This window comes from Mytilus edulis, chromosome 10, assembly GCF_963676685.1.
Source record: "Mytilus edulis chromosome 10, xbMytEdul2.2, whole genome shotgun sequence".
Taxonomy (NCBI): domain Eukaryota; kingdom Metazoa; phylum Mollusca; class Bivalvia; order Mytilida; family Mytilidae; genus Mytilus; species Mytilus edulis.
In genome coordinates, this window is record NC_092353.1 from 37,260,530 (window position 1) to 37,279,334 (window position 18,805).

The window sequence follows — 18,805 nt, forward strand, 5'->3', positions numbered from 1 at the left end:
TAAAATGGTCAGATTAAACCTGCCAGTATGACGTGTAACCTATCACCACATATAGTTGACCTACTGCTCATAGTATTTGAGAAACGGACATTATCATGTAACTTTAACCTTGATCACTGATCCGACTCAAATCAGGCCGAGGCCAGGTGAACAATGTCTCATGGACATGCAGACGTTACAAGGAACCCCATATACCTAAATGGTTATATTATTACTCATAAACTAGAGGCTCTAAAGAGCCTGTGTCGCTCACCTTGGTCTATGTGCATATTAAACAAAGGACACAAATGGATTCATGACAAAATTGTATTTTGGTGATGGTGATGTGTTTGAAGTTCTTACTTTACTGAACATTCTTGCTTCTTACAATTATATCTATAATGAACTTTGCCCATTAGTAACAGAGAAAAAAAATTGACTATAAAAGGCAATAACTCCCTAAGGGGTCAACTGACCATTTCGGTCATGTTGACTTATTTGTAAATCTTACTTTGATGAACATTATTGCTGTTTACAGTTTATCTCTATCTATAATAATATTCAAGATAATAACCAAAAACAGCAAAATTTCCTCAAAATGACCAATTCAGGGGCAGCAACCCAACAACGGGTTGACCGATTCATCTGAAAATTTCAGGGCAGATAGATCTTGACCTGATAAACATATTTACCCCATGTCAGATTTCCTCTAAATGCTTTGGTTTTTGAGTTATAAGCCAAAAACTGCATGTTTTTTTTTTAGCCGTGGCGGCCATCTTGGTTGGTTGACCGGGTCACGCCACACATTTTTTAAACTAGATACCCCAAAGATGATTGTGGCCAACTTTGGATTAATTTGGCCCATTAGTTTCAGAGGAGAAGATTTTTGTAAAAGATTACTTAGATTTATGAAAAATGGTTAAAAATTGACTATAAAGGGCAATAACTCCTTAAGGGGTCAACTGACCATTTCGGTCACGTTGACTTATTTGTAAATCTAACTTTGCTGAACATTATTGCTGTTTACAGTTTATCTCTATCTATAATAATATTCAAGATAATAACCAAAAACGGCAAAATTTCCTCAAAATTACCAATTCAGGGTCAGCAACCCAACAACAGGTTGACCGATTCATCTGAAAATTTCAGGGCAGATAGATCTTGACCTGATGAACATTTTTACCCCACATCAGATTTCCTCTAAATGCTTTGGTTTTTGAGTTATAAGCCAAAAACTGCATTTTACCCCTATGTTCTATTTTTAGCCGTGGTGGCCATCTTGGTTGGTTGACCGGGTCACGCCACACATTTTTTAAACTAGATACCCCAAAGATTATTGTGGCCAAGTTTGGATTAATTTAGCCCAGTAGTTTCAGAGGAGAAGATTTTTGTAAAAGATTACTTAGATTTATGAAAAATGGTTAAAAATTGACTATAAAGGGCAATAACTCCTAAAGGGGTCAACTGACCATTTCGGTCATGTTGACTTATTTGTAAATCTAACTTTGCCGAACATTATTGCTGTTTACAGTTTATCTCTATCTATAATAATATTCAAGATAATAACCAAAAACAGCAAAATTTCCTCAAAATGACCAATTCAGGGGCAGCAATCCAACAACAGGTTGACCGATTCATCTGAAAATTTCAGGGCAGATAGATCTTGACCTGATAAACATATTTACCCCATGTCAGATTTGCTCTAAATGCTTTGGTTTTTGAGTTATAAGCCAAAAACTGCATTTTACCCCTATGTTCTATTTTTAGCCGTGGCGGCCATCTTGGTTGGTTGACCGGGTCACGCCACACATTTTTTGAACTAGATACCCCAATGATGATTGTGGCCAAGTTTGGTTCAATTTGGCCCAGTAGTTTCAGAGGAGAAGATTTTTGTAAAAGTTAACGACGACGGACGACAGACGACGGACGACGACGACGACGACGACGGACGCCGGACGCAAAGTGATGGGAAAAGCTCACTTGGCCCTTCGGGCCAGGTGAGCTAAAAATGGTTAAAAATTGACTATAAAGAACAATAACTCCTAAGAAGGTCAACTGACCATTTCAGTCATGTTGACTTATTTGTAAATCTTACTTTGCTGAACATTATTGCTGTTTATGGTTTATCTCTATCTATAATAATATTCAAGATAATAACCAAAAAGAGCAAAATTTCCTTAAAATTACTAATTCAGGGCCAGCAACCCAACAACGGGCTGTCCGATTCATCTGAAAATTTCAGGGCAGATAGATCTTGAACTGATAAACAATTTTACCCCATGTCAGATTTGCTCTAAATGCTTTGGGTTTTGAGTTATAAGCCAAAAACTGCATTTTACCCCATGTTCTATTTTTAGCCATGGCGGCCATCTTGGTTTGATGGCCGGGTCACCAGACACTTTTTTCAAACTACTAACCCAAAAGATGATTGTGGCCAAGTTTGGATTAATTTGGCCCAGTAGTTTCAGAGGAGAAGATTTTTGTAAAATATTACTAAGATTTACGAAAAATGGTTAAAAATTGACTATAAAGGGCAATAACTCATAAAGGGGTCAACTGACCATTTCAGTCATGTTGACTTATTTGTAAATCTTACTTTGCTGAACATTATTGCTGTTTACAGTTTATCTCTATCTATAATAATATTCAAGATAATAACCAAAAACAGCAAAATTTCCTTAAAATTACTAATTCAGGGGCAGCAACCCAACAACGGGTTATCCGATTCATCTGAAAATTTCAGGGCAGATAGATCTTCACCTGTTTAACAATTCTACCCCATGTCAGATTTGCTCTAAATGCTTTGGTTTTTGAGTTATTAGCCAAAAACTGCATTTTACCCCTATGTTCTATTTTTAGCCATGGCGGCCATCTTGGATGGTTGGCCGGGTCACCGGACACATTTTTTAAACTAGATACCCCAATGATGATTGTGGCCAAGTTTGGTTTAATTTGGCCCAGTAGTTTCAGAGGAGAAGATTTTTGTAAAAGTTAACGACGACGACGGACGACGGACGACGGACGACGACGGACGCCGGACGCCAAGTGATGAGAAAAGCTCACTTGGCCTTTTAGGCCAGGTGAGCTAAAAAGTGAGCAGTCGCTGAACCATGAAAATGAGGTCAAGGACATTGCACACATTACAGACAGAAACATCGTAAGATAAGGTATCTGCATACAAGGAATAAAGCATTCAGGTCTTCTACTTTCTGAAATTTAAGCTTTACACTAATTGTTTGCAACCGGTCACCTGATAATACCTGTCTTTCCGGTACATGCGAGACAAATTCATCATCCTTAACACGTAAAATGAACATAAATCACTAAACAATAAATGTCGATATTTCAGTCAATTATCAGACTCATGTATTGTAGTCAATTCAGTACTGATCAGTAGCTTTTCAGATAGGACTATATGCATGTTGGTAAATTGTACAGGTTTAAAATTACCGAAAAGTCTGAACTTGGACTGAACAGATCTTAAGTGACTATAAGAGATCAATATGGAAAGTACGGAAATTACTGCAATGCATAAGTCTTGGTAATTTATTGTTGGGTCTATTAAGATTTACTCACATCAAAACGACCGTTTCAGATTAAAATTCGTTTACTATTAAAATTTATGAATCCTTTTTCTTTGATAAATTTTGATGCAGTTTTAAATGTGAATTTGAATAATCTTACCTTTTGATGATTTTGGTTAATTATCGTTAAACTTTGATCCATTTGAAAAGTTCTAACCATTGGTTGCTTCGATGACTGTTGGGTTAATTTGTTTTGCGGGATATCTGTTGATTTGCTGTCGTTCTGTACTGAATTTGGAGACTCGCGTGAATGGTTTGTATTGTTTTGCGTGAGCATAGTCCTTGTATTTTTGGTTAATTTCTTTGGGCATAATAAACTATAAGAGTGTTTTTCTTGATTAGAAGAAAAACATAACGAACTTGACAACACTTCTTTCATGCGATCACGTTGGTGCCGACTTAATATCCACGTTTTCAAATCCTGTTTAACATTGGTCATTGAAGTAGTCTCTATATTTTTTACTTGTGACGGTACTCCATCATTGGAATGATCCAGGACCATAATATTTTGAATTTGTAGGGAATCTTTCGAAGTGTTCGATGAAGCGCTGGTAAATACCTGTCTATTGTCATCTCCCGTTGACGTTTCTTGTTGTGATAGAGGTTCTTTAGTTAATTGTTCTTGAAGTGGATTCGTTTTTGTAATCATATTTTCTGCAGAAGATGATGGTATTTCTGAACTCAACTCTTTTTGTGGTCTGATAAACGAGTATATTGTTTCTGTAAATGATAATGGTGATATATCATTAATATTCGTTGAAGCTTGTGACACTGGGAGAGATGGTCTTCCAAACATTTCGTGATATCTTTGGTTTCCTACTGCAACATGATAAGGATTTTGATGCATCTGAAAAAATCAAATGAATTCTTACTTTCGAGCCAAAATAAGATGTTCAAAACAAAGTTAAGTAAACAGTTTTAATAAAGTTTTATAATTGTTTGTTATTTGTTTCATTTCAACTCAAGAACCAAATTTCTTAATTCTGTTAATACATGACAATCATCTGAATAATATGTTCAATTTATGTAAGTTCTGAAGAGTAGAACAAAAGAGAAAACAGGTACAATAATTGGACCTGATAGGTAACAGATAAAACTTGGTTGTGCAATAGAACGCCTACGTACCCCTAAGTAGTTATCCTAATTAATCATTTAGGCAGACCCTGGTCTCTTTCTATTTATACACAACATACAAGACACTCCCATATCTTGATGGGGCATGACGGCATAGTTATAAATCATGCATTACATACCAAAACGAACACCCCGGCCGACTGGACTACTTTTATCCTAGGCGAGAGACGTCCAATTGGACATTTCTATTCCACAGATAGCCATTAGAGTCGGCCGTTTGACCAAGAAATAGATACTGAGTGGTTTAAAACTAACCAAGTACTCAAAAAATTGTTCATTCTGGTGTGTTTATCTTCATGGGCACCTGAAATCACCCCAAGTTTTTGATGGGGTTCGTGTTGATTAGTCTTTAATGTATACTATTATTTGTCTGTTTATCTTTTCCATTTTTAGCCATGGCGTTGTAAGTTTATATTCGATCTATGAGTTAGAATATCCCTCTGGGATCTTTTCCGCTCCTTTTTTCAACTTAAAGGGATCTTTCTTTTAGGGTCCAATAAAGCCATCACTGATAGCAGGATTGAAATTTTGTATTAACACCAGACGCGTGTTTCGTCTACAAAAGACTCATCAGTGACACTCGAATCAAAAAAAGTAAAAGACGAAGTGGAAGAGCATTGAGGACCAAAAATTCATAAAAGTTTGGCCAAATACAGTTAGGGTACTCTATTCCTGAGGTAGAAAAGAAGTAATATTTAAAACTAAGTTTTGTAAACAGTTAATTTATAATAATGACCATATCAATGATAACTAAAGTCAACAAAAAGTACTAACACGTTGGTGATACCCTCGGGTAATAAACACTCCACCAGCAGTGGCATCGACCCAGTGGTTGCAAATAAACTCATCATATATACCAGGATTGATATTTTTTATTTACACCAGACGCGCGTTTCGTCTACAATAGACTCATCAGACCCTCGAATCAAAAAGTTAAAAAGGCCAAATAAGTACGAAAATGAAGAGCATTGAGGACCAAAAATTCCTAGAATTTTTGCCAAATACAGCTAAAGTAATCTTATCTTGAGATAGAAAAGCCTTATTATTTCAAAACGAAAATTCTAAGTTTTGTAAACAGTTAATTTATAATAATAACCATATCAATGACAATTCAAGTAGTTGGTCCCTTTTCTTTAAAGGGACACTAGCTGTTAAATTCATGTTCACCGATTTGACTAAAACTCTCATATGTTGACATTCTTTTTGATTAAAAGTTCACACGAATACGAATTCATTGAGGTCGAATTATTCACTTGCAAGTGAATAATTCATCATCAATGTTTCTTAGCTTATTTTGACAAAATTGAAAAATACTCCCTTATTATTTCCGCATTCTTTAAAGGAACACTAGCTGTTGAATTCATGTTCAGCAATTTGACTCAAATTCTCACATTTAGACATTCTATTTCTTTAAATTGAAGTTCACATGAAAACGGATTCAATGAGGCCGAATAATTCATCATCAATGTTTCTTAGCTTATTTTGACAAAATTGAAAAATACTCCCTTATCATTTCTTTTAGTTGTTTAGATTTAGACATACCTGATGCGTTGCTCCTACTGGTGAAGTCAACTGTGTTTCTTTGATTGACGGTTGTTTACTTAGCCTTTCTTTTGTGACAACACTACCTAACAACTGTTGTAACACAGACTGATGGTGGTCTTCCGGTTCTGTAGACTTATGATAAGTGGATGGAATCAACAATTGGAAGTTCGGAATGGACATAATTGGTGTGGACAGTGTAGGAATCGATGTTGTCCCCGATGACTCTTGAAGTTTTGGTTTTGAAAATAACGGCGAGGTTATCGTAGTAGAAACTGGCTCAAGGGAAAAGGATGTTGTTTTTACTTTTGTTTCTTGTTTTTGCTTTGACGCTGTTACTTTAAAATAACGGTCTCCTACCTGTATAGTAGTCGAAACTGCAGTATTAGCACTTTCTCTGTTTGAAAAAGATGGTACTGGGAATATCTTTTCTAATATTTTTGTTTCGTTCGAACGCACATTTAGTGACGTTTGAGAATTGAAACTGTTTCCTGAAGAAGATTCTGTCATCCTTTCCTGTTTTATAGTTACGTTTTGATACATTGATGAGATACAGTCATCCAGTTTTGACTGCGTTTTCTGTTTTCTAGTGTGAATTCTCTCTGTTGAGTCAGTAATATGCAAACAATTCGAACTTCTAGGTAAGGCTTTATTAGGTTCGACGGTAGATTTGATATTGTTTGTTACAGTCTGTTGGTATAATAATCTTTCACCGGATGTGGTGTTACTGTGTGTTATTGGGACATTTAAAGTTTCTTTATCAGAAGTCTTTACAATACAAAACCTCGAAGATGTGGATGGAATTACTGTTGGATCAGGTTCTGAGCAAAATGGGGATATCACAGTGTTAGAAAATTGTAAATTAGAATTGCTTTTACTTTTTACCGAAGATTCATTTCCTGAAGTTCGAAATTCGGCTGCTATAAAAGATGTCATCGAATTAAGTAAACTACGTACATTTAGTCTTGTAAGTGCATCTAAACATCGATTATCTAATTGGGAATCGTGGTTGGATAACGGTAGAGAATGTGCCATTAATGGAGTAAGTTGGTAAGTAGACTCTTGTGTTGATGTCGCCTTCTGATTGCTTGTTTGTTGGTGTAATTTAACAATTTCCTGTGATACCAGTTGTTTGGATGTTCTTTTTGGTTTCGATTTACAATTAACTGAATAATCAGGAAATAGTTTTTCTTGGGTTTTTGAAGGTTCACATAAATTTAATGCTTTAGATACTGGATATGCATCTTTTTGACCGTGACTGGAAAACTCATATGTTAGATTCAATTTATCTGTACAATTAAATGACGATGTGTTTGAAGTCGCTAGGGTTTCTTCATGCAATGGCTGTCCTGAAAATTCATATGTAGATTGTGAGTCATTTGGGTCATTTTTAGATGTTGAATCATTCGTCTGTGTTAAGGAAAGTGAACTGATTGCCATCGGAACTGCAGTATTGGTGCATTCGTCTTCACCCGACTCCAAGGACTCAGTCGACTCAGTCGGGGAAGGAGATATAGAACCATTTGAATGAGGTGAATACTGTTAAAAACGAAATGAAAGATTGCATAAGTTATGTTGTACGTATGTTCATATTACATAATTTCTAACTAAATCTGTAATGTATTTTAGTTTCTTTGTCTCCAAAGTTTAAGCTTTATGCAGAATAAAATTATATGACTTTCATCCAAGTTAGATGATCAAAGCCATACATTGAAGGCAAGTGATATTGATATTCAAATTTGATACATCCAGAAAGAAGAAGATACTATGGATCAGGTAAACAAAATAAAATTCGGGAATTCGATTAACTTTTTAAAAAAGTAGCGACACCAGATGCGTCTTCTACTATGCTAAAGCCTTTAGTATTGTTTGACAATATTATAAGCCATTTGATATTATTTGCAAACAATATCAGACGCAAAAAATTAACAAAAATAATTGTAAAATTAATCCTTGATTCTATTGATCAGAGATAAACAAAACAATAGTGAATTGACGGTCATTTCCTAAAGTAAAAGGGGAAAGGAAATAATGAGTTACAGGCAGAAAAAGAAGTTATATAAAAAGAAATTTCGTCCAGTTTCTAAATTTATATTTTGACTTCTTACACGATTTATGCATATAACAATAGAAGGACAGTACCGTGTAATAAATATACAAGACATCAATTGATAAACTAATTTGACAGTTGTTGCCCTTGCTTTTGGTGTATTTGAGCTTTTGATTTTGACATTTGATTAGGGATTTTCCGTTTTGAATTTCTTAGAGTTTAGTATTTTTGTGATTTTACTTTTTACAATGTGAATATTTCAAAACAACTTACAGGATTTTCATGTTCTGTGACCTCTAGATCTAAATCAACAGCTACTTCTCTTTCTGGTAACTAGAAATAAATTAAAAAGTTTAAGAAAAAATAAACAATCTTATCTTATCGGATTGTTTTGCTTCATAGCTATTTTGATCTGAGCGTCACTGATGAGTCTTATGTAGACGAAACACGCGTCTAGAGTATTAAATTATAATCCTGGTATATATGATGAGTTTATTTGCATGCCACTGCTGGTGGAGTGTTTATTACCCGAGGGTATCACACGCGTGTTAGTACTTTTTGTTGACTTTAGTTATCATTGATATGGTCATTATTATAAATTAACTGTTTACAAAACTTAAAATTTTTAAATATAACTGCTTTTCTACCTCAGGAATAGAGTACTGGTGGACGTGTCGTCCCTGAGGGTATCACCAGCCCAGTAGTCAGCACTTCGGTGTTGACATGAATATCAATTATATGGAAATTTTAATGAATTTCCTGTTTACAATGTAAAATTATAAATTTTTCGAAATGCTAAGGATATTTTTATTCCAGGCATGGATTACCATTTGGCATTTCTTTATGGAATTTTTGGTCCTCAATGCTCTTTTACTTTGTACTTGTTTGGCTTTAACTAATTTGATCTTCGCATCACTGATGAGTCTTATGTAGACGAAACGCGCGTCTAGCATATTTAATTATAAGCCTGGTACCTTTAATAAACGAAAGATACCAGAGGGACAGTCAAACTCATAAATCGAAAATAAACTGACAACGCCATGGCTAAAAATGAAAAACAAACGGACAAATAATAGCTATTATCATAATCATAATATCTTCATTTTGAATTGATGTTTTGAAACTAATTTCACGAAATGAGGCTTTTGAGTTGATTCTCATCACAAATCATGATAAAGCTTATGCCAATAGACAACTTTCGAGTTCGATGCATTTCCGTCAAAAACTCTGGTTTTAGTGAACGTCATTTGTGTGTTTAGGGGCGTCGTCACTTCCATTCCAATGTTGAGCGAGTGGTTTGAAAACTATAATTCTATATTTTACGAAGTATTCGGCAAATTGAATTCTCAAAATTGACAAATCAGCATTGCTGTCATTAGGGAATTGTCATTAAGCACCTACAGAACAACCATTATTTCTAGTTAATCCTGCACAATGACGATCACTAAGACGCTTGATGAACGTAAATAGTGCAGGGATACAGGCGACCCCCTCTTTCTGATAAATGACGTCATAAAGGCGCGTATAATTGACGAGTTTTTTCCGGTGACGGATGAACTCGAAAGTGGTCTATTGTTTTCCTTTAGGCTGTTCATCGAATCTACTAGTTGAAACTAAGGTGTCATCAAGATGCGAATCTAGATACCAGACCAAATGCTTTACTTTCATTTGGACAAATATAGGAACACGTATACAATTACAAAAGGGCAATTAAAATCAGAAAAAGGCATAATATGTTAAATAATCAAAGATACACTGCACAGAAATCTAAAGCGTGCACTTAACCAAAATTAGGGGATGAACTCGTGCACTTCTAAAGTTAACGATTCTTGTTTTAAACCTGTCTTTTTCAGGTCGTGTGGAAGTATGGTGATAAGTCACAATTAATAATAGCTATAAAAGAGGAAATGAGTACTGGATTGTGTCTACGAAAAGTTGACTACGTCCAAGGTTAATTGTAACATTTAGGTATCAAGCAGTTACCCCCTACCAAGGACATTCCGAAAAGAATGACCTCCAAAGTATTTATTTAATGTGTTATGGCAAAATCGAATCGTGTGATGTGCCACTGAAATCGGTACCATACGCTTATTGTGTATCCTTTAACTTTAGTATTAGGATTAACAAATAAATACTTTTAAGACTATTATATTTAACATGATGTAGTAGTAGAACAATAAAATACTTTATTTCCACAGAAATTTTCAGACTTTCATGGAAATGATTCATGTCGGGCTGATTGAAATAAGATGATTGATTTTGAAACAACTATCTTAAACCAGTTTTCAACAATTCTAGACTGTAACGCAAACAGTAGTATGGCAATATTTTTTTACTTTTATAACTATGTGTAATTTGGGACGATCTTTCGGCCAAGGACCCCCCAAAACTTAATGTCTGTTTTTTACCTTCTTAATTATCCTTTTGTTTTCAGTAGCTTTTTCTTTTACGTCTGCATTGCTTGATTTCTTAAAGTCTATAAAAGACTTTGCTTTCTCCTGCTTCTTGTGTCCTGAAAAATATAACATGATATATAATAATAAGATGGTGCGTTACAATATGAAAAGGTTTTAAATAAAATGCTGCGTCAATACTCCTAACGCGCATCAAAATGAGGCACTAAATAGTAGTGCGTTAACAAAATATATGTGCAGTGAAATAGGGCATGTTTCAATTATTTTTAACTTGTAAAGGTTTTATTTGACTGAGCTTCGCCATTTGTGCTGATTTTGGAAACAAAATACCACAGAATAAAGGTGAAAAAACTATGGAATTATTAAATGTATGCCAGGATCTAAATTGTCAGCAACAACAAAATTTTTGAAAAAGGGTGATTTTTTATCTTTGAAAAGCTAGGTGTGCAAATAAACATTAAATATATCTTACTTCGTACCCCAAAATGTAAGCACATATGTTATAATGTATCAACTTTGAATTAATGCCTATCGTTCACGAATAAAGGGCCGCAACAGATATTACTAAATATTTCCAGGTTTTTTTAAATAGATATAGGAAGATGTGGTGTGAGTGCCAATGAGACAACTCTCCATACAAATAACAATTTAAAAAGTAAACCATTATAGGTTAAAGTACGGCCTTCAACACGGAGCCTTAGCTCACACTGAACAACAAGCTATAAAGGGCCCCAAAATTACTAGTGTAAAACCATTCAAACGGGAAAACCAACGGTCTAATCTATATAAACAAAATGAGAAACGAGAAACACGTATATATTACATAAACAAACGACAACTACTGTACATCAGATTCCTGACTTAGGACAGGTGCAAACATTTGCAGCGGGATTAAACGTTTTAATGGATCCAAACCTTCTCCCTTTTTCTGAAACAATAGCATAATAAAGACTTTTAAGTGGGACGTTGTAGATCCAAATAAAACGAAAATCAGAGCAATTATGCAATAATACCTATTCTATGTATTGATATTCATGATCCAAATCTATAATTTGGTTTGTAAAATTAAATGATTTATATCAGAATAACGTGCTTAACATTTTAATATTCGTATACTAAAGATGGGTTTCTTTCTATCTAGTTTTGCCCAAAATACAAAAATACTATTAGGTTAAGCTCGGCTTTAAAAGAATGGGACTAATTACAACATCGACTTTAAAACAAAGAACTTACAAACTCGACTTTAGAAGAAGAGGATAAACAAGCTCGGCTTTCGAAGAAGAGGACAAACAAGCTAGGCTTTCGAAGAAAGGACTTATACCGGCGTCACACAACTGCGTATAGCTTCGACGTACGCCGGGCGTGTTAAAAAATCATGTACGCTGCCAATATGCTAGTAATTTTGGATGCATACTACTTGTCAATCATATCCGTATCGTGTGTACAACGAGCTTTAAGCGTGTATTGGGAGTACGAAAAGCGTACACGAGCGTGTATCGGGCGTTCAAGTAAATAAGGTATGTAGGTGTATGTATGGCGTTTGTCTAGCGTAGAATGAACGCATTCTACGAAAGAACAAACGTCCCCTGAACGTATTTGAGACGCGTCCCGGTCGTATCTGTGACAATAATCCGTGCTTTCGGCGTGTCTGGGACGTTTAAGATCAACCCTAGTTTTTGATGGGGTTTGTGTTATTTATTTTTTAGTTTTCTATGTTGTGTCATGTGTTCTATTGTTTGTCTGTTTGTCCTTTTCGTGTTTAGCCATGGCGTTGTCAGTTTAATTTCGATTTATGAGTTTGACTGTCCCTCTGGCATGTCTGGTATCTTTCGTCCCTCTTTTTTAACTATGGGTTGTTTGCCCAAACACACCCGCATACGTTTAGTTTAAAGTCGACGTGTGTCAAACTTATCTGAGCCGCTTTCAACGCGCTTGTAGCGTACTGGTATACGCTTGACAAACGCTTGAGCTAGATGAAAATTTTCATGCTTCATAAAAATTTCCGGGAGTTATAGCGTTCAGCAAGCGTATACCTTTGAATTTCGACGTACTTCAAACTTATGCAAAGCGCGTTTAACGATTACTTAGCGTTCCTCTGGCGTCTAACTAACGTATACGGACTTTAAAAGAAGAGGACTTACAAGATTGTCTTTAAAAGAAGGGTCTTACAACCTCGGATTTAAAAGAAGGAGACTTGCAAGCTCGGCTTTAAAAGAAGGCATCTTACAAGCTCGGCTTTTAAATACTGGATTGACAAGCTCGGCTTTCAAAGAAGAGAACTTTCAAGGCCGGCTTTAAAAAAGAGGACTGACTATCAAGATGATCACTCACAAAACCAGGTTTCAAATAAGAGGACTAACAAGCTCGCGCTTAATATATATAAATACAAAATGTACTTTGGTCAGCGCTTTTACACGCCAATAAATTTACAAAAAGAAGCATTAAATTCTTAAATAATTAAATTGCATGTATGTTTCATTATGATATGTTATTTTGATTGGCTAACAGCAATCTCGCTTCATTCTGAAATTTAGTTCAATTCAAAATGAATTATAACATTCATGATGACACGAGCTCCCACAATAAAGTGCACAGGTAAATACAAGAAAAACTTTAAAGAAATCGTGTTTCATGAAATAATCTAAAAAATATAATTTTAAGTATTGAATGTTTTTTTCAGTTATTTCATAGATTTGTAAAAGCGTTGACCGTGCGCACATTTTTAGAATGAAGCGCTTCATACGATACAAAATGAACTTCGGTTAACGCTTTTACATCCCAACTAATTTAAAATAAGAATCATTCAATTCTTTAATGAAAGTTAGTTTACGAATGACGCCAGATTGCTGTTAGGCAATCAAAATAACGTATTATAATGAAACATACATGTAATGCAAATATTTTAGTACTAATATACAAGGTTGTATAAGAAGAACAAGGAGACGAAAAAAAAACATTATAATAAATACATTCATGACAGTTTTAAAGGTATGATGCAATTGTTCGTTCATCATTTTGTTTAAATGTCAGGTTTGAATTCATGATTATTATGTTTATATCTACCCGCTTTTCTATGGACTCTGTTATGGTTATTAACTCCACACTGTGTTTTAAAATATTCCCCGCATACCTTACACCATGGCATGGTAATGTATCACTACTTGATCTGCAAAATAAAATCAGAGGCATTCAGTAATAATGTGATATATCCTGTAATGTACAGAAAACAAAACAAAAAATGTTATCAAGTTTTTCTTTTATTTATCTCTTCACGTTTTTGTGGAAGCACGTGTCATCACGAATGTAACATTTCAATTTGTTATGAAGCTTGCAGCCGATTGCATTGAGTCTGTAGGTATAGGTAATATCTTTGGTAAGCTTGCTTGATAGCTCAACCGTGAAGTCATTATTAGCTTTGGTATACTATCCTCTTTCGAAGTAGTCTATACCTACATACAGATTGGTTATCTGTCAGACTAGTCTACTTTTAAAGGAAACATCATTACCAGAAACCATTCCAAAAGTAAACTATATATAGTTGTATTAATTTCTATGTAATTTGGTCTCTTGTGGAGAGTTGTCTCATTGGCAACAATACCACATTTTCTATTCTTAAATGTAGCAAAAGCTATAAAATAAAACCTGTTCTATAAAGAATTATAATTGTAAAGTAAAATTTTGTAAAATATATATAGTCGGAGAATAAAACGGCATTTATTCAAAGATCAATCTAAAAAAAATCCAGTTTATTAATCCCCATATAGACTTCTTTCATGAAACCTAAGTAATGTTTTACGTTCATTATTTCGGTGGTGGTCATACAAAAAATATTTTATGCTACAATTAAGGTGGTATGGGAGTTTAAAAGGTCGCGCCTTCTGCGGAGTATGTTGCGTAATGAAATCGAATTTGTTATTTAAAATGTCAATTTAGGACAAAGTTGCACAGGCACTTGTCTCAGAAATTGTTTTTCCCTTACACCTCAATATAGCATTAGAGCCATGGTGTAGTGGGTAATGCATCGGACTACTAACATAAAGGTTGCTGGGTCGATCCCCGCTCCGGTGAGAACATTTCAGGGACTGAATTTTCGGCAATCCCTTGACACCATTTGCTAGTATGGTCTTGAGGAAACGATTATAGTCCGAATATATCTTGCACGTAAAAGACACCCTTGTAGATTTCGAAAAAGAGCAGGCTAATGCCGCTACAGGGCAGCACTTGCACCCGCAAAGTGGAAAGGGGTTAATATAAGTTGCAATTACTTGTTTCTAAATCCACTATAAATAAATACGTTTCAACTATAATATAATCTTCAACTCCTTTATACAGCTGTTATAGGAGATTTGCAATCGTTCTTGAGATATTCTTCCGCATGTGTTAAAACAATTTTTCTCGACTTGTGCATAATCGATTAATGAATTTTAAATTACATATATATATATTTAACAAAATATTTAAAAAATATTTGATGAGTATTTATTGAAGAAAATTTATATCAAGCGATAAGGAACGTTATTTTGAACTCGGTGATGTCGGCGTATTTATCATGTTTATAGCGGCGGAGGACATTTGAGCGCATTGTAGTACTATTGATAGGACATTTCAGCGAGGAGAAAAAATAGGACGTTTGAGTGCCAAAGTAGAACCCATTTGAGCGCAATAATTTTAAGCCATTTTAGCGAAAATTAAAATTGTCAAAGCCCATTTTAGCGAAATGTTTTTAACCCTTTTTAGTAAATAAATTAAATAAATTAAATATAATAAATTTTATAATGTTTAATAGACTCAAGACAGCACAATATAAAACAGTATAAAACATGTCCATTAAAATACAGCACTAATAGACTCAAGACAGCACAACATAAAACAATATAAAGCTTTGCAATTGAAATATAGCACTAAAAGTCTTAAAGTGTAAATCAAATGTTAAAAGTCTGTTCTAGCCTGGAATTAATAACTAGAGAACGTACGTAATGGGCTCTAGATATACCCATTGTACATTACTGTTCATATATAGAATTGCATTAGGAACTGCTCTTATATCGAAATCCATCACAAATTAAACTGGGTTTTTTTTACAACCAGGCAAATTTTCGCTAAAATGGGCTATCGAAAATGCAGGTGAGCGGATTAATCCGGCGCTTAAATGGGCTCTAATGTCGGCGCTCAAATGACCCCTAGTAGTTTTATTTTGTTCGCTCAAATGTCCTGCACCCGTTTATAGATCTGTTAAAAATCCAAAACGAATATTACGTAATAGAAATCTAGGCATTAGCAATCATGATTAATATTAATATTTTATCAACTCTTCTTTTCAAAATGCTGATATAAACCTAAGACATAGGTTTCATAAAAGTCTGTCAAGAATTAAACAAACTATAGAGCGCTAACAATGCAATTGTCCATATAATAAATGTTCCCAAGGGGCATAACTCTTTTAAAAATAATTGATCGGCACTGATTTTCGAACTCGACAAAGACATTGCTGTTATAAACCTATGATATAAGTTTCATAAAAATCTGACAAGCACAAATTTACAAGTTTATTGATAATACACGCGAGAGCGTTAACAAGACCGGGCGAACGGACGCTCAGACGAACGTTTTGGGTGACAATATACTATTATATTCGGCGTCTTGCATTTGCGCCGATTTTTTCTTTCATTTGCGCCGATTTTTTCTTTCATTTGCGCCAATTTTTTTTTCATTTGCGCCGATTTTTTTTACAGGTAAATAACAGGTAAATTACAGGTGAAATGATATAAGAAGATGTGGTATGAGTGCCAATGAGACAACTCTCCATCCCAGTAATGTTATTTTCCTTTATCATTAAAGACCTCTTCCGTTAGCCAGTTGTACATATGTTATGAATTGTCAATCATAACATGTATAAAACTGTTGTCTCCTGCTTAAAATCAAGAAGTAAAAACCTAAGATAAAAGCACTTTGTTTATATTTAAATGACGAATTAAAAATATATGTGCAGCATTCAAATCCATAAAATCGGAATACATTCAAATCATAAATCTGTTCTTGCCGAGTATGTTTAGGCAACACATCTAATATATTCCTTTCTTATGATTTCGCATCTTCTATATTTGGCGAATTAGTTGACCGTTATGGAATGTGTACTTGCACGTTGTCTAAGAATGTATGACATTTGTCATCAGAAGGAGCGGAGAGTCAGACAATGTCAAACGTGAAGCAGTCATCGATTTCATTTAGGGAAAGGAATGGTAACCTGAAACATTGGGATAACCATTTACCAATTGCAATGTCACTTGATTTGTCTTTATACTAGATCTGTGCTCATCCAATATAAAAGTATAAACTTACCTGTAACTTACCTGTAAATCCAATTACGAAAAAATATAAAATCGGCGCAAATGAAAAAATGAAATCGGCGCAAATGAAAGAATGAAAATTTTCAAAATCGGCGCAAATGTCATACTTATCCATTCTATTTATGTTATTTGTTGAGAAAAAATCATAATATGTATATATGTATATATCTGGTAACTTATTTATACTTAATTATTATACTATTATATAGAAATAATTAGATGTAGTTTAAAATTTACAGGTTCAAAAATTTACATTTATTTGCCATGTGTTTGCGGCACAGATGCATAAAACAAAATAAGCTTATTCGTGCCAGTCAGTTATAGAAAAAAAAGTAAAGATATGTAGGCTTTTACATTTCGTTAGAAAAAAAAATCAAATACAGATTGTTTAATGTTTTTAAGACACACTTTGTTACAGCTAACGAGTTGGTAATTTATGGTAGCCAATAATAATATCATCTTTCGTTAGAGCCGGAGTATGTTTCTTTTCTTGAACAATATTCTTTTTTATTTTTATTCTACTAATATACAGGAACAGCTAAGAGATGAGCTTTATAATTTATAACAAATGTGCTTCTGGAAAAGGTCGTTTTCTTTTAACTTATAATTAAGCATCAAATAATTTATGCACCCTCCACAAAATAGATAGAAAAGAGGGGTGAAAGATACCAGAGGGACAGTCAAACTCATTGATCGAAAATAAACTGATTACGCAATGGCTAAAAAATTATAATAAAAATAATAAATAGTTGTCGGTACTTTAAATCTTTCTAGCTAGTATTACTAAAACTGACTATGTCGGTTCTTTGATCTTTATTAATATGTTGCAACGCTATTATATTGGATGGCATAAAGGGCTTCATGCTTTTTAAACTATATCATTTTATAAGTGTGGACATAGAAGATCATCATGAGAACTCACGTTTTTGGCGAAACAATAGTAATTAAACTAAAATATTTACGAAAAATATATGAGAAATTGCATGTTGGCAACAGACAGGAGATTTCTAATATATGAAATAAATCAAAGACGAATTTAAATATACCATGTTTCTATACTTACATATAAATAGTCAGTGCAACAATCTTCCACGCGCCGACAGAAAAATACACAAAAATATCATTAATCGATATACTCACTATCGTACACATATCATCGTGTAATGTGTTTTCGTACTAATAACAATTTTCACTGCTTACGGTTTTTACTGTTGAGTTTTTATTTAGGTGTTTACTCAAATTTAAAAAGCATGTCCTGTAGATTGATTTTAGGTATCTAGTTTTTTTGTCAATGATTTCTACGATTTTTACTGTTTCCGATTACTTTGCGATTTTTGTAAGTCAAAAAAACGGCGTCATATGTTTTCGTATGAAATAAAAATTGGATCAGTACACGGACAGGAAATGACTACAAAATCCGGAAATACATTTTTTCTAAAGTCGTGGTTCGGGTGATCGCTTAAATCTTAAAAAAAGTTATTAAATACTTTTCAGTACAAAAAATTACTAGTAAAAAGTGTAAGGTTGGTGTTTCGTGTGATGAAATTTTTAGATTTTGATTAATTTCAGATTGGCACCTGGTTTGTACAAAATACATTATTTTTTCTAAAATAAAATGCAGTTTTCAAAATTTATGATTAAATATAAAAAGTTAAGACTGTTTTCATCTTCATGTATCAAGGATGTATAAAAAAAATTGTCAATGAAATATTGAATAGTTAGATTTTGAACAACCATTTTATATAAGAACCCTGC

At 34.0% G+C, this 18,805-nt stretch overlaps 1 protein-coding gene across 1 annotated transcript in view; it reads right to left on the reverse strand.

The window, feature by feature from the left end:
* The window catches only part of LOC139491062 (titin homolog), a 62,995-nt gene extending 44,804 nt beyond the window's left edge, over positions 1-18,191 (reverse strand). Inside the window, exons 1-6 of the mRNA XM_071278341.1 lie at positions 18,114-18,191; positions 13,767-13,869; positions 10,698-10,801; positions 8,563-8,622; positions 6,240-7,778; positions 3,664-4,410 (exon numbers count right to left, since the gene is read on the reverse strand). Of these exons, the coding sequence (XP_071134442.1) occupies positions 3,664-4,410; positions 6,240-7,778; positions 8,563-8,622; positions 10,698-10,801; positions 13,767-13,848 (2,532 nt within the window). The 5' untranslated portion in view covers positions 13,849-13,869; positions 18,114-18,191. The remainder of the gene's footprint in view (positions 1-3,663; positions 4,411-6,239; positions 7,779-8,562; positions 8,623-10,697; positions 10,802-13,766; positions 13,870-18,113) is intronic.
* Between the last annotated feature and the right edge of the window lie 614 nt (positions 18,192-18,805).